Source organism: Paralichthys olivaceus, chromosome 6 (assembly GCF_024713975.1).
Source record: "Paralichthys olivaceus isolate ysfri-2021 chromosome 6, ASM2471397v2, whole genome shotgun sequence".
In the NCBI taxonomy this organism is placed as follows: domain Eukaryota; kingdom Metazoa; phylum Chordata; class Actinopteri; order Pleuronectiformes; family Paralichthyidae; genus Paralichthys; species Paralichthys olivaceus.
The window spans coordinates 11,189,584-11,205,262 of record NC_091098.1 but is presented as its reverse complement, the minus strand read 5'-3'; the positions used below and the strand labels follow the sequence as shown (position 1 = coordinate 11,205,262).

At 43.4% G+C, this 15,679-nt stretch overlaps 1 protein-coding gene across 2 annotated transcripts; it reads right to left on the bottom strand.

Annotated features, from left to right (window-relative positions):
* Window positions 1-906: 906 nt before the first annotated feature.
* On the bottom strand, window positions 907-14,993 carry mbd6 (methyl-CpG binding domain protein 6). 2 transcript variants are annotated; one of them, XM_020089300.2, is made up of 13 exons: window positions 14,711-14,993; window positions 13,574-13,791; window positions 12,226-12,365; window positions 11,176-11,278; window positions 10,742-10,913; window positions 7,130-9,565; window positions 5,866-6,851; window positions 5,441-5,549; window positions 5,132-5,277; window positions 3,945-4,718; window positions 3,675-3,727; window positions 3,412-3,478; window positions 907-2,744 (listed from the first exon to the last, which is right to left on the bottom strand). In XM_020089300.2, exons 3-13 carry the CDS (start codon window positions 12,339-12,341, stop codon window positions 2,673-2,675), a joined length of 5,034 nt encoding a protein of 1,677 aa, XP_019944859.2. In that variant the 5' UTR covers window positions 12,342-12,365; window positions 13,574-13,791; window positions 14,711-14,993; the 3' UTR covers window positions 907-2,672. The 2 variants fall into 2 exon arrangements, with proteins under 2 accessions (XP_019944859.2, XP_019944860.2); XM_020089301.2 differs by lacking the exon at window positions 14,711-14,993 and adding an exon at window positions 14,336-14,644.
* Between the last annotated feature and the right edge of the window lie 686 nt (window positions 14,994-15,679).

Genomic DNA, 15,679 nt, shown 5'->3' with positions numbered 1-15,679 from the left:
TTCCACAGGCAGGCGGAAACCACTGCGTCACATCCGAGCAGAGGTGAAGGATGACTTGATTAGTTTACATGAGGCAGCCACCAGGCCCCATAATGCAACCTGCCATACTCTGACTGTGTCCTCGAAGACACGAGACACCATCATGGGAGAGCAGTGAGGACTTTTGATTGAAAGATGAGTTTAGAAGCGGCATCACTGTGTCCGATCAATCAATTCAATGTTCTTTACGTAGCCAATTTGTTTCAAAGGGCTTGACAAGGTGTGGCATCCTCTGCCCTAATCCCTCAACTAGAGAGGGGAATAACTTTTAACCGAGGGGGGGACCTCAGAAAGCCACAACTGAAGAAACCTGACTCTTATGATGTTGTTTTATCTTTAGTGTCTTCCTTCATATATGTAAAGTGTCTTTAGCTCATGTCTGATAAACTGATGAAAGAAACAGAACCTAGCACCTATAGATCCAGGCTTCTATTTGGATCTGCACCAAATTAGTTATATACATCAATCCCCTAAACATGTCAAATTTGATTTCATCGAGATACATTAATTATTTAAATCTTGATTTCATCTGTTAATGTGCAATATTTTAATTCTCAATTATTTATGTTTAACATTTTCTTCTCTTTGTATTTATTGATTCTCTGCTTTTTTAATTTGTATTCTAATGTGATTTTACTTTTCTTGATCTGTAATACCTGTAATTTTCTGACTATTTTTAAGAGTGTACTACTATGACACTTATTCTTTCCAAGTTATCAATTACTACAAACTGATTTCTTCATATATTCTGTCGCAACAGTAAACACTCATCAATACGATGCATAAGGGCAAATTCAGATAAATACAAAATAAACTGCATCATAAAGCTGCTCATATTTTTTTCTTAACAGACATCAACACAAGATACATTTTCTGTAAATAGTTTAATATTAAATAAAAAAAGACTCCCATATAAAAAAGAAAGCTACAGTCCACAATTTAATCGTCTTTTTAAACATAAGTATTGAAAGCAAAGGGGTAGAATGAGAAAAATACTTAATTACAATTCCCAGAAAAATTCACAATTCATTGTTTTCTCTCGTCTCTTTCTCTAACAATATAAAATCAAAATAAAACACATTAACTGTACATATGTACAAATCTCCAAGTGTAGAAATTGCATAATCTGCTTTCTTTTTCACTTTTCTTTATTCTTTTTTTTTGTTGTTTTGTTTTTTTTTTTTAAATACAGCTAGCGATGCCAGTACTCTTGGGGCGGGGCAGTGTGTGGAGGAGAGCTCAAACAGTGACATGAGACAGAGGGAGGATATTACTCCAAATCCACAGTAACACACGGACTCAACAGATCCACGTAGGACATTATCACTCTCTGCGACTTAAGTTTTCCAACCATTCATTCATACACTCCAAAGACATACTGTACTTTCTATAAACTGAGCTCATGTTCAGTTTCAAAATCAAATCCTTCTTTTTTTTTTCTCCACACATTTGTCTCGTGGCCGGGGGGTGAAAGTTTTGGGTGAGTGTTAAGTCAACAGATAATTACATAGTCTCCATCACACCACAGCCACAAGTATTTCTTCACAGCAACAAGTAACGCAGCATGTGAAATTTAAGTGGGTTACAAAAGTGAAGTAAATGGTGCTCAAAGTTTTTTCTGAATTGTTCCAGATTCAGTTCTGGACCTTGCAAACCTCAAAACCTGTGGATGTGGTCAGATTCACTTGTTCCCTGGTCTTTAAGGGAAAAAATAAATGTAGTATGGCAGTCGTACAAAAAACTTAAACTTTAGAATTAACATTTTCTCAGTTCATAAGATTATTAGTGATATACAAACCATTAAGGGAAAAATGTAGAATCAGGATTAAAGAAAAACAACATGTGACAAGTGGCAGATGTAAACTTGAAACCTGATAGATTGAACCACATTATTTCCTTGGCTTAGCCCATACAAAGGTTATTTCATCCTGAGGAAGGAGGAAAAAAAAACTCCGGCTCTACTTATATTCGTCCGGCACCTTTCTTTCTCTCTTCATGAATTCTTTGAAAAACAACTGCTGTGCATTTCTTTACCTCACAAACGAACCGGGTCTTGGTTACGAAAATTCAACTCATGTTTGGACAGCGAGGGGCTCAGCAATAGCACTGTTGTCCAACACACACATAAAAAGACACACACATCCACACATGTGCACACACACACACACTTTCAACAGAGAGCATCGTTCAAGTAGATGGGCTTTATCCTGACTCACAGTTACACACTGATGAGAAGAAAACAGTACTTGTTTGTTATTTTTTGTATTTTCTCACTGACATAAATCTAACACCAACCATAATTAACAGATCTCTGATCACAATGTCAAGCAACCATTATTTTGTGAACTAGACCTAAGAGAAGACGAAGTGAAAATGTATCCACAAACTCTCTCCAAATTTTTTTTGGGACTTTTTTATAAATTAATTTTCAGACTAGATCTCTCTCCTATGCGTTTTTTCATAGTGGTTGCCATAACAATGGTTGACATGACAACAACTTATTAGTGCAGTTGAATTAATAAGAAAAAGTTCTAAACAGTGGTGATGATGGTGGAGAAATGGAGGGGGATAGGGGGGCGCCTGGCCGCCTATGATTGGTGCACATAGCTCTGACTGACAGCTCCCTCCACCAATCACTGTCTCTGAGACCTGGCGCCTCGTCGCCTCCTGCCGCGGACTGACCTCTCAGGCTTCAGCAGTGCTGTCTGGAACAAGAGAGAGACAGAGGGTGCATTCAGTCAGGCTTAACTCCTCATTCCCCTGTAGCAAACTTTTTGAAACTAAAATATGCATAACAATATTAAAGTTGGGGTCCTACAACAAAACAAATAAACAAATTCATCTCACCTCTTCGATTAATTCAAGAAAATGTCACCTGCACTTGTCTAGATAATTAAAATATGGGGTGCGATGAAAACCAAGAATGCATCACCAACAGTATATAACTGGTTGGACCAGGGCAGGAAATTATTAAATCATATGTGGTTACATATTACAAATTAAAACAATTAAAACACTACACACACACACACACACACACACACACACACACACACACACACACACACACACACACACACACACACACACACACACACACACACACACACACACACACACACACACACACACACAGTGTACCTAGCACCATCGTATTTCACAGCATCATAAGATGGTGTAGTTGTACTGTTTTGCAGGAAAGAATAAAAATAAGTTCCAAAGCTGATCATCTTAACCTATATTACCTCAAATTATTATCTCAAAGGATTATTATTTTAAAAAATTTGAAAAAAATCCAATGATAGTAGTGAAAGATAATCTGAAACCAGCTCTGTTGATAACTAAACTGATAGATCTGTGAGGCACTCTTACTGTAGCCTTGGTTTCCTCTAGTGCTGTTGCATCCATGTCTCTGAAGTCCTCTAACACGTTTTGTAGCCTAACAAACAAGGTAAGAAACACATTAGTACTCAATACAGGATGATTGAAGAGACAGTTGTAATCAATCATTGGCTAAACTAAAATACAGTCTAAAGTAATGATTACAGTGTTTGCTCAGTGAGAACGACTCAGATTTAAAAAATAAATGTATCCAGATTATTCCACTGTAATGAACCATTAAAAAGACAACTTACGTTTGTTTCCTTTTCCTTCCTCTTCTGGCTCCGCCCGCTGTTCCTGCTTGATCCTTAGAAGGTGAAAACAGAAATTCCATTACAAAAACAGTGAAAGCAGTGAAAGCATCCATCACTATGTTTAAAATTCAGCCACTCAAGTTCATTACAATACTATTTCATTTATTTTTACAGTCCTAGGTTGATACAAACATCCATTATGCTTCAGTCCCAATTTGTGATATTAAATTGTGCCTGAGCTGAAAGAAAACCGAAGAACGTGACACTCACCCTCCCCTGTTCAGTGTGCAGCAATGTCCCAGCTGTCTCCTCAATGGGCCTCACACTGCATCCATCCATGGGACTGAGGTACCCTGAATGGGGAAGACGACCCTGCCTATCCCCACCTGCCTCCACGAAAGGGCACGCAGCTGCAGCAGGCCCAGTACAGTCCGTCTTAGCCTCCTCCAAGTATATGGGTGGCATTGGAGGCTCTGGGTGGGTATGTCCCTCTACTATGACTGGCTTCCTGTGCAAGGGTGACGTAGACCCGTCCTCACTGGGTTTGGGCGTCCCCTGAGCGGGGGAATGGGCTGCTGCTTCCAAGCTAAGTCGGGAAAGGTCTGGGTTACGGAGGGAGCAAGCCCTACGAGGACTTAGGGAAACTGGGGCACTTGCCTGCGGCAGAGTTGGGACAGGGGTGGATGGGGTATGGTGCTCCACTGGGAAAGAAACTGGCGGTAAGGCACAGAAGGGTGAAGTGGGGTCAGATGGCCCCAAGTGGGCCCCATCTTCCTGCTCTTTAGCACTGACTTGAAGGAAAGAGGTATAAATTGTGTCCATGAAAGAGGTGTAAGGATCAATAACAGACCTGCCCTCAGATTCTCTCTGGGGGGGTGGTGTGGGGTCATGGGCAAGGGCAGAAGCTGATGGCGGAGCTGGAACAGGACTGGGGACCAAATCAGGAGCAACCTGATTGGCTGGAATGTCTTCCTGCGGAGCAGGGCTTTGTGTTTCCTGCATTGAGACTGGCTTCTCTCCTTCTGAGGCTGATGCAAGGTTTAGCTGGAGGAAAAAAAGAAAAGGTTAATTCAGACTGTCAAACATTCCAAAAACATTTTAAGGACACAAATGGAAGGACACAGCAATTTTAATTTTATTTAATGATTTGGTTTGTTAATTAATGTCTTGTGAAAGAGGGGCAGATTATAAACATACAGAATTACTGTTAATAGGAAAGGCCGATATGACTTGCCACTGGCAACAACAAGCGTTTTAAAGTGCAAGTGACATTCCATACTGCTGCCACTCTATGTTGTCAACTGCTCAGTTTTAAAGAGTGAGTTTGAATCATCTGTCCAGATCTTGATCTTAATAATCAGTTAAAAAATGTACTGCATCATTGAATATTCTAATAGCATACATCCGCAATAAAATCCCTGTTTAGGCAGTGTACATTTAATCCACCAGTTACCTACCTGTATGTTGTTGAGCAAGTTGATGGCCCCATCAGGACCCTGCAGCAGAGGCATACCCAAAGCAGAGGTTTGGACTGAGGGCAGGAGGATGGAACCTGCCCCAATCCCGACCATGTTGTGAAGGCCAGTGATGCCAGAGAGATCTCCTACCGAAGACGCATTTCATAGATACAGTGATATAATTGTACTACTACAAAAGGCCTACAGTGTTTTATGTTTTTATACAGAACGGGTAATTTATAAGTCATTCCTAAGACACTGACTTTAAACTTGAGAATTATGTGTTACGCAGTGTGGGCACCAACTCACCTAATACAGCAGGGTTAAGCAAAGTGGGAAGTAACTGTTGGAGGATGGAGTTGTCCTTGCCTTGGAGAGACAGGGGTATGAGGGTGTCAACACCAGCATCAGTAGATACCTGTGTTGATTAGAGAACAGGAGAAGATTTCAGTTTCAGGCCCCCCCAAAAAACAGAACAAAAAGATAGAGACAGGGACAGGTTTCCAGAAGTAAGTGCATTCACAACTCAAATACATTAAGATAGACTGTAGCAGGGGGACTTCATTTAAATGAAGTCTAGAAAGATTTTTATGCTGTGAAGGAATTGTCTGCATTTAGAGGGAAAAGCAACTACAGCAGAAAAAATGGAGCAGGGAAAGGGAAATAGCTCACAGGTGGATTCAAGGGAAACTAGGAGCTCCAAGGAAAGAGTTACAGGAGACAGGGGAGCCTACCTGAGGTTGGGTATGTTGGGATAGCTGTGCAGGAGCTAACTGGGTGTGGGGAGGCGGGTGGAGCTCAGCAGAGCTCAGGGCAGCGGTGAGCAAGGCAGGGCTGAGGGGCAGGAAGGCTGCAGGGGGAGGAGGAAAAGTGGCAGGGAAGAGCAAAGACTGCAGGGCTTGGATAATGCCCTCCGCTCCTGGAGGGATGGGCAGAAGGCCCTGGGCAACCTCCAAGAGCCCCGGGCCCGGTAAGGTAGATGGATCAAGGAGGCCAGAGACTTTATCCAGCGTGAGTCCCTCCAATGTGGTTGGGATCTGCTGTGGCTGCTGAAGAGGAACTTCCAAACTGACCTGGCTCAGCTGACCCAGCCCAGACAGAGGTATCAATGGTGCCTGCTGTTGCCCGAGCAACAATGAGGCCATGAGCAGAGCCTGAAGGTTGGGCTTTTCTGTTAGCCCAAAATCCGCTTCCTGTCCTGTGGTAGGGGTAGAGGCTGGGGGTGGGAGGGGGTTCAATAAGCCCAAAAGGCTCAGAGGCAACTCCCCTTGGGTACCACTCAACAAGGGCAACAAGGGAAACAGAGAATTGTTTAATTGCTGTTGCTTTTGTTGTTGATCCTGGTTTTGCTGCTGTGTCTCTTGTTGTAGCATTAGCTGCTGTTGCTCCGGTGTTTGTAGTGTAGCATTGGCAGGGGGCATCTGTGCATGTTGTCCTCCCAACCACAGCCCTCCTAGGGGCAATGAAGCAAGGACTGTAGGGTCCAGGAGGGATGGTAATCCTCCTGTGGATGACAGCAGTTGGAGTAGCTGCTCTTGGTTCATGAAGGGAAAGGCCTCTGCCAGAGGTAAGGTGCTGGTCGAGTCGGCCATGGCTGAAGGGGTAGGGGGATTGTTATTATCCCCAAGACGAGTGGAGATGGCAGGCCCAGGGCTGACGGCTGCTGGAGGTTTGGTTACTGTGGAGACCTTTGGGTCGGCACATCCAGGCTCCTCTGGCTCTGCAGAAGGAGAGACATAAATCAATCACTTCTTCCAGGCGGATTCAAACAACCAACCATTTTTAATACAGGATTTAACTGTGGAGACCATATCACCAAACACAAACCTTGTATTTATCAAAGTTGTAAGATAAAGATTTATTAAAGATTTTGGGTCTTCATATAGGCACATTTTCAGTCTGCTGCAAATCTTTAACAACCATGTTACTTCTATATGCTCTAAAAACATATCTTTCATTTTCAGCAGCAATATAGTGCAGAATAAAGAATATCCTCACCTGTAGCATGATTTCCTCGGGAAGACATCTCAACATCAGTGGTACGGTCAGAGGAGCTGCCCTCCCCTTGTGGAACGGTGGAGGATGCTGCGAGAAGTGCCAGGACATGGTTGCTAAGATCGAGAGGCTTTGGGGAGGTGGATATTGCCATAGAAACACTACCTTGAGAGTGAGTCAGGTCCACTGATGTTGATGTGCTGTTACTACCTATCTCCATTCCCACTGTGCCCTCTGGTGAGGCTTCCTGCAAAGGAGCCTGGGAAACTGAGTCTGTTGTAGGAATGTGACTCTCAGTTGGTTGAGGCTTGTCAGAGGGAGTTGGGCATGTACGGTGAGATGGGCTGTTGCTGTTGGGTAAAGCTACATTTGAGTTGGGCAGCAGTGTTGAAGAAAAAGAATGTCTCTGTAGGGGACTTGATATAGTTGTCTGTGTGTATGAATGAGATTGTGCTGATCTGAACTGAGAGGAAGTGGGAGGAGGAGAGAGCGGCTGTGGCATCACAGAAAGAGAAGTAGTGTCATTACTTTGGGAGGGTGACTGTGTGTGCCTGATGTTAGAATGAGGAGCAGGAGAAGAGGGTGACCTTCTGGGGCTCTGTTTATTAGTGTGTCCAACTCCTTCAACAGACATAGATCCTGGCTGAGCAGAAGCAGAGTTAGAGGCTGAAGTTGTGGCCTGTGCATTCTGCACACTGAGCAGGTGCAACAGAGCAGACAGAGGCTGGGTTGGAGGATCCAAGCCAAGAGGTGTGGGCGTCAGGCTGGTAGTGAAATCCAGAGGCTCGTTTTGTCGTGGAGGCCTGGGAAGGTGTGCGGTCTGTCGAGGAACAGGGAGCCTGGTCATCTGCCCGGGGAGGAGATGATGATGGGTATCCATGACAGCATTCTGGTTCTGCACAGTTGAGGTAGAGGAGGAGGAGTGCAAGGAGGAAGGGGAGGAAGACGAGGAAAGGTTGATAACTGTGGCAGAAGCAGCTTCTACTGGTGGCATCTTCTGTGGCCCATTAGCCAGCTGCTGAGTGTCTCTTAGCATGCTGAGCACTGTCTGAGATCGCCGTTGCCTCTTCCTGTGCGATGCATTGCGCTCTGCTGTGGGAGGCAGGTGGGGCAGAGAGGAAGCCAGGGACTGAGCCAGAGAGTGGCATGGAGGAAAGAGGATGGCAGAGGCTGCTGCGAGGGAAGGATGGGGAGACCTAGAAGCGGTGGAGGAGGGAGGGTGGCTGTTATGTAAAGTGCTGTTAGTTACCTTTGACGACTGCTGCTGCTGTGCCTCTTTCAAGATGTCCAGAGAAGAGGGCAAGCTCACTGGGTTGCTGGCCACATTTGAGCTCTGGCCCTGGGTTATCTGGTTTGCCAGCTGAGCCTTGGCAGCTGCAGAGAGCAAGTTACTTGCAGGGAAAGAAGCTGGGTGTGGCATTTTGCCCTGATGGCTGTGTTGGTGGTTCAGAAATGCCCCCAGAGGTAAACTAGAGGGGCCTGCAGAGTTTAACCCAAAACCTGGTGCTCCTGAGCTGGAAGTCTGACTCATGATACTCTTAGAAGGCTTCGAGGAGCAAGCATGAAGGTTGCTACCGCTTTGGTTGGTCAGTAAGGAGGGGTTATTAGGGTTTAGGAGGTGGTGGTTATTAGTGCTGCTGTTGCCTGAGTTCTTAAACTGCTCCAAGATATCTTCCAGCTTGTACTTGGGGAAATGGGGGCTGGGGTTTGGGGAGCCACCAGGGAGAGGGGAGAGTGGAGAGGAAGAGGTGGATTTCCTCCTCTGAGACAAGTTACTTCCCAACTGCCCTCCTCCTTCTGCTGCTGTAGTTCCTCCGCCCTGCTCAGAGATAGGGGAGGGAGACGCAGAAGGGTGTCGTGTCCGCTGGTGAGGAGAAACACAGTTTATGTTATGAATAGAGGGAGAGAGAGAGGGAGACGGAGAGGGGGTGGAGCCTCCAACGATGACACCATGAGGATGATGAGCGTTGGTCTGTCCTCCTCTTCCTCCTCCACCAAGTGTCTTAGGGGAGGAAGGAGGAGGTGAAGAGAGTGACCCGAGTCGAGGAGAACCAGGAGTCTCTGGAGTTTTGGGTGTTCTTTGACCTTGGCTGACGTTCTGAGGTGTGGGTGTGCGGGGTGACCTCTGAGCAGCGCTGTAAGATGGGAATGTGGAGGTGGAGGAAGAGGTGGAGGGTGCAGGGAGAGAAGGAGGATGGTGAAGCCTTCTCAGGGTATCTAATGGATGATGAGGGTTTGTGCCTGTGCGGAGGATGGTGGAGGAACCGTTATATGGGTAAATAAACTGGTGGGAGGATTTAGGGCTGGCACAGGGATTTGAGTGGAAATTGTTGTGGGGTCGAGGAGGGACTGGATGGAGTTTGGGATGGTAAAGGCTTCGGTCCTCTTCTTCCCGCTCTATTCCATTAGGATCACGACTGTCCACTCGACTGCTCACCTCTGAAAGTTAAGACACACACAAGAAAGTCATGTTATTTTCTTTTCTCATCCATTACAAATATTATTCAGGGGTAATTACTGTGTATGAATATTCTGTGAGTGAGTGTTTGGGAAAAGCATCCCGATGTTTCATCTTTAATGAGGTATGCTACAGAAACACAACCAAGCAAAACCACTAACTTTTATCAGCCAATAAAATATTTGAAAAATTAAGGTCTGTGGACAGAGGGGGTCTCAAAAAGCATTCATTATCTAAACCTTATCCTTCAAGTGTCTTTGGACAGTGGGAGGATGCCAGAGTACACTAAGAAAAATCATGTAGACCTGGTAACAACATGCCAACTCTAAAAAAAAACATGACACCTAACCAAGGAGGGAAAAAGTGAATGGGGGGAATTTATTATGCCCAATATATGCACAGATGCAGGCACCTCAAGGCCTGAATTGCATAGAAAAGGCTTGGATCAGCAGCTACTTCACAGAACGACCTTTTAACAGCATACATCAATTATACATATTGGTGGATGTCTGTGTGATGTTAAAATCTGTCATGCATAGAGCTCCAAAGACACTGAACTCAAAAATACTTGCTTTACCAGTTTCCAGTAATTGGTGACATTTTTTAGTCCAAATATTTTCACTCAATCAAAGAATTCAAACCCTTTTAAACCCACGTGTAAATGCCTGTGATGAAAATGTATCTGTCAATTTCCCAACAACTCATCTGAGCAAACAAATCCTGAATGAATCCTGTTTCCAAAGTGGAAAGTGGATGTACATTAACAATACTGCTATTTGAATAAGAGTGGTTTCAGTTCTGAGTGGCTAACAGCTGTAACACTTGAGAGAGGTGATGGAGTTATGGCTCACACTGATTTGATTTGGATAAGGGATGTCAATTTGTTTAGAGTTATTCACTTTGAATTAAAAAAGAAGGAGCAATGACAGATAGACAGAGCGGAGGAAATATATTCGAAGGCATATGGTTAACTGACCTACAGAGTATGTAATACCAGCTTCCTTTATTATCATGAATTCCCTTTTCAATTCATCCCAAAGTGAGGACAAAACTGTATGTCTGATTTGTTACTATTTTATTCAACAATGTTTTAATATTACACAGGTTCAGGAGTAGCGTGTCTCATCTGAAGTATGTCTCAATGTTTCAAGATTTACCTGCATGATGAAGGTTGGTGAAAGGCAGCTGGGAGGCCTGCATACTGCGACACAGAGCAGCCATGGCTACCACTTTCCTGCGGTGGTTACACAGTTTGGTCATGTCCTGCTCTGTTTTGCCTAAAGGCTGGCTGTGCTGTTTTACCTTCACTCCCACAGTGAAGTTGAAAACCTGCAGGATACCAGATAAAAAGAGCATTAGGGGGAATTCAGAGAGATCTCTGCCTGATGTTTATTACATACTGGTCAGTTGATTTTGAAGAGGTTAAAAGTTAATCACTCATTATTTAAATATTTAATGACTAAGTGCACACTGATGCTATTCTATTATTTGTGGATACAGTAGAAAAGCTTTAAACTGAATTCAAAGAGCAACCGTGGCTCCCACATTATCACACACACACAACTTTATAATTTTTAGACTGCAAGCTTACCTTATGGATGATGAGTGGACACTCTAGACCACATTTGCAGGTGCCATCAGTCAACAGATAGGTCTTGACCTCGTCCAGAGAGGACAAGGCAGTGCCACTGGGACTACATGAAGAAGGCAGCAATAATTAGTCAAAGTAAAAATAAAAGTATATGAAAACAGACATGCTCAAAGCGCAGCAATATTTTAAGTAGCGGACCTGAGCACACACCCAAATCTGCACATTAAAATATTTGAAGCCATCCGCATTTATTAAATGTGAATATTATTTTTAAACTCAAGCACAACTGTGGTTATATGCCATTTCTAACCAATTAACTTGCCATTCATATCCATGTCTGTCCAGATTAATAAAAGGTGTTGTGTGTTTTATCATAATAAGCAATATAAATAAAGTTTTTGTGAATTCACAGAGACCTTGACCTTTGACCACCAAATTGGTCAAACTTTTGTGCAAGTACACGTGCGTGAATGTGATCTCAGCTCTATGTCACCTTGTCATCCCTTTTTGTGGGTGATTTGAAGATTATTACATTGTGGGTACTTGCTTGCTCGTTAACATTAATAATTTAACTAGTCATAAATCTAGGTTATAGTTTATGTATAAAAAATTGTCTGTTACATTAGATCAAGCTCATTCGTGTTTATTCAGCAGTCAGGCATATTTCAATTTGACCAGTTTGAAAATGCCTTTATTCTGATAGTCAGTAGTCATACACAATTTCAGATTTGAAATGTCAAATTGTATTTTACATATGGGCATTTCCATCAAAATTAACTCTTCTGCCCTGAGCTGGTTCGAGGAAAACAGGGGAAAGAGAAATCTTTAATAGAAATAATTGGAAAACACTGAATCTTAATGCAGTATTTTTGAAAAAAACCCACAAAAGCCTGTATTATTTTTCCGCAAAGTCATTTTGCAATAAAATAATATAGCTCATACATAAACACATTTGTAGAACTATATATTAATAAGCCATCACATGAAAATCTTCTAGATGTACAAACATCTGCAGTGAGCCTGCAGACACTTTCAACTGAGCCAACACACCTGACGTATATCACCTGCCAGCCCTCCACTCTCCTCTGCCAGCCGATGGGGACGTGTATTGCAGTGGCGTGGACACCATCCTTGTCCCCACTGACAGTCTCACTGCCTCCCATCATTTCGTAGCTGCAGCGTGCCAGCACCTTGGAAAAGAAGCTAATGTTAACAGATCATTCCAACTCAATGCCGTAAAATGAAGGTTAAGTACTTTAAGAGACAAACCACCCCCCAAATAAGATTAGCAGTATTGATGGCGGATGGATAGTTTGGATATGTTATACCCCTTTTACGTCCAAATTAGCAGGTACACAGGTTCTTCAAATGCACATCAAGAAACTAAAAAAAGAATTATTACTCCTTTCTCCTTGCCAGTAAAGGAGTTTGCCTTTCTGTTTATTTTCCCTTGATGAGTCATGTTCGACGTCACAAAAGCACCGAAAAATGAGAAGCTCGCTCATCTTGCTGTCATGCCAGTGATACGTCTTGCAAAGACATATAATTGTAGTTTTGCATTGTTCCCAACATGTAAAAAAAACAATGCGTACAAAAAGTTCATGGCTATTTAAGCGACAACGCCCAGAATTTTAATGCACATAATTACACTGAGCAGAAAAATATTGAGTCAGTTTCTAGATTGCCAAAATGAAGAAGAAATTTGCGTGTTGACCCAGGTATCATGTTTCCATCACTGTTGATGTTGTGTGTTCTGCAGTTACATTTGACCCGGGCCTGAATTCTGATGGATCCAGTCCCATTGTAGACAATAGCCAGATGTTAGTGGGTGTTAGCAGATTTATAGACCAGTGGAAAAGAGGCTTTACAAATGTTGAGAACAAATCCTTGTTTTGCATTTTCAAAGTCAATGTCATTGTCTAAAATGTGTTAATCTTTTTAAGTTATGGGCTAAAGATGTCTCATAGAGTCAGTCAATGACATTGTGGAATGACCCATTACTAGTGCATATAGCATCCAAGGTTTCTTCAGAGTTTTAAAATAGGCACGTTTATTTTCAGAGCCCAAATACATGCTTAAAATGGAAGAATGTGAATGTCTGGAGTGAAGTCTAAGGAATATCAACACTGATTAAAACAACCTGCATGCCACATCTATCTTTTTACACAACACCAAAAGTAAATGTCAAATAACAAATATTAGAAAATGAATCCATGCCACTATGATAAGATCAGTGTTGATTTTACAGAATCATGAAACATGCATAAACTAAATATATTCGGATGATTAAACTTATCTCTCACTGGGTGTGGCCATGGCAAAAGAATACAAGATTTTAGTTTAAGGTCAATTATGGTAAAAAAAAAAAAAAAACACAACCAATGCACTTTTTACATACCTTGTCATCTTTGGGAAGCCAGGATCTGTTTTGGCTAGGGTATCCACTGTCCAATGTACATGCTGGTGGGTTAGAAGCGCACAGACTGCCAGTAAAACCTGACTCGATGCCTGGACTTTCCCCCGGCTGTGAGGCAGCCCCTCGCAGTAGAGGATGACTCCTGCAGATGTATTTGTTCAGCTCACATCAGAGTAGGGGCTCGGGTGAAGATGAAGCGCCTGCAGAAGAAATGTGGAGGTGGGTTATGTAATCTGTCAGGGTGAAGCAGGGTAAATAACTCGCGCTCGAAACTGTTTCCTGCAAATGATGTCATAGCAGCAGCAGCGTGCTCACATCAGAGAGATCACTGTGTTATAAAAGAAAACAAGTTCAGGACAAGCTGCGGCTGCTCTCATGTGGGAGGGTGTGTTTGGATAGGCCCGTAGTTTACTGGACCTTTAGCTACAATATAAAGCAGCTGCCCTCCCAAGAAGCTAACGTGCTAGCAACATGGACGCAGCTTGAAATAAAATCTTTAAGGTGCAGAACTCAGGTGAAGCTATCTGCTTTCAGCAACAACAATTCCTGCCCAACTACGAGGCAAAGCTAGCAGCTAAGGTAGCAGCTAGCAGGCTACACCACTTTATAGTGCGTTCGTCGTGACAGCTGTCAGGCACAAAACACTCCGATGCGAAACTCTTGCGTGTTAGCTGCGGGGACCAGAACCGAGCAAAGCACAATACAGCTGCACAGAAAAATGCATGCGTGGCCTCACTCCCTCACTTGCTGACTGACTGACAGCCGTTAGCTAGCGCCAGTGTTAGCGGGACCTGTGAGCCTCTCTCTCTGCCTGCTGGCGAAGTTTTGGAGTCCTGGCTTTTCTGGGTCGCGGGAGAATCAAGAGTTAGCTGGTTAGCTAACGGACTAGTCGCGGAGTGTTTTGAAAACGACAGATACTTAAAAATAAATCTCCGTGAAATAAACAAATCTGTCGTTCAAATCACACACTCGGGCGAGCAGAAGCAGCCCTCGGCGTGTGCGCGACGTCCGCCGGCCGGGTTTAAAAACAAAGGGCAATAACGCTTCTTTTTGCTGCGCCTGTGATGTCGCTGCTAGCCCCAGCGGCTAGGCTAACACGGCTAACTGCCTGAAATTTACTTGATGGTGGAGAGTCCCGACAAGACTGGAGGATGTCCCGCTCCGCTCCCGCTGCTGCTGCTCCGCTACCCGGCCGTCACCTGGCTCCCAGCTCTCCTAAAGCGTCTTACAGTCCGATGTGTCCCGAGAACCATAATAACGACCCATGTAATCCAGATCCACAGCTACCCTCTGTTTTTTTTCTTACAGATTCCGAGAAAAAAAAATAATGGAGTTTTTTAAGTTGCGCATGCGCACTGGGTGACCAGGGAGTATTGTACCCGACATGCACCGGGACCTTTGTAGTGCTCCAGACAGGAGCAGGCTAATGGAGGAGCTGTGTGTGTGTGTGTGTGTGTGTGTGTGTGTGTGTGTGTGTGTGTGTGTGTGTGTGTGTGTGTGTGTGTGTGTGTGTGTGTATGACATGATAATGACACAATAACAGCTCACACAGTTGCATAACTGTCTTCACTGAAATGCGCCTTAAAAACACATAGGATGCTGATATAAAGTCTAACACATATATGCATTTATATGTTATTTTAAGTGTAATGTAAAGATGCAAATCACATGAACTGTCCTTTTACTCCCTGCTTCTTCCATGTGAAACCTAATAAGATCTGATAGGATGCTGTTACAACAGCAGATCGTTAAAAGTGAGGGAGACGAGAGAACACGTGAAAGTATAAAACCGAATAGACATAGGCAATGAAATATAATAAGAATGCAATGAAATAAAATACAGCGAATATGTACACGCCTGTCTCTACAGTTACAATTGTATAGGTAGAGCTACATACTGTACTTGAGTAAAGTGCAGTGCCATATAGGATGATTGCATGACGATGTAAACTGTATATGGGCTTTTAATCATTTTAATGAGATACTGAAATAAATGTATATATACATATATGTGCCGTTTGATTGAATGTAAGGGGACTATTGGGCCTTGACGCAGGTATGTTTTGTACCACAGCGCCATTCAGTTGA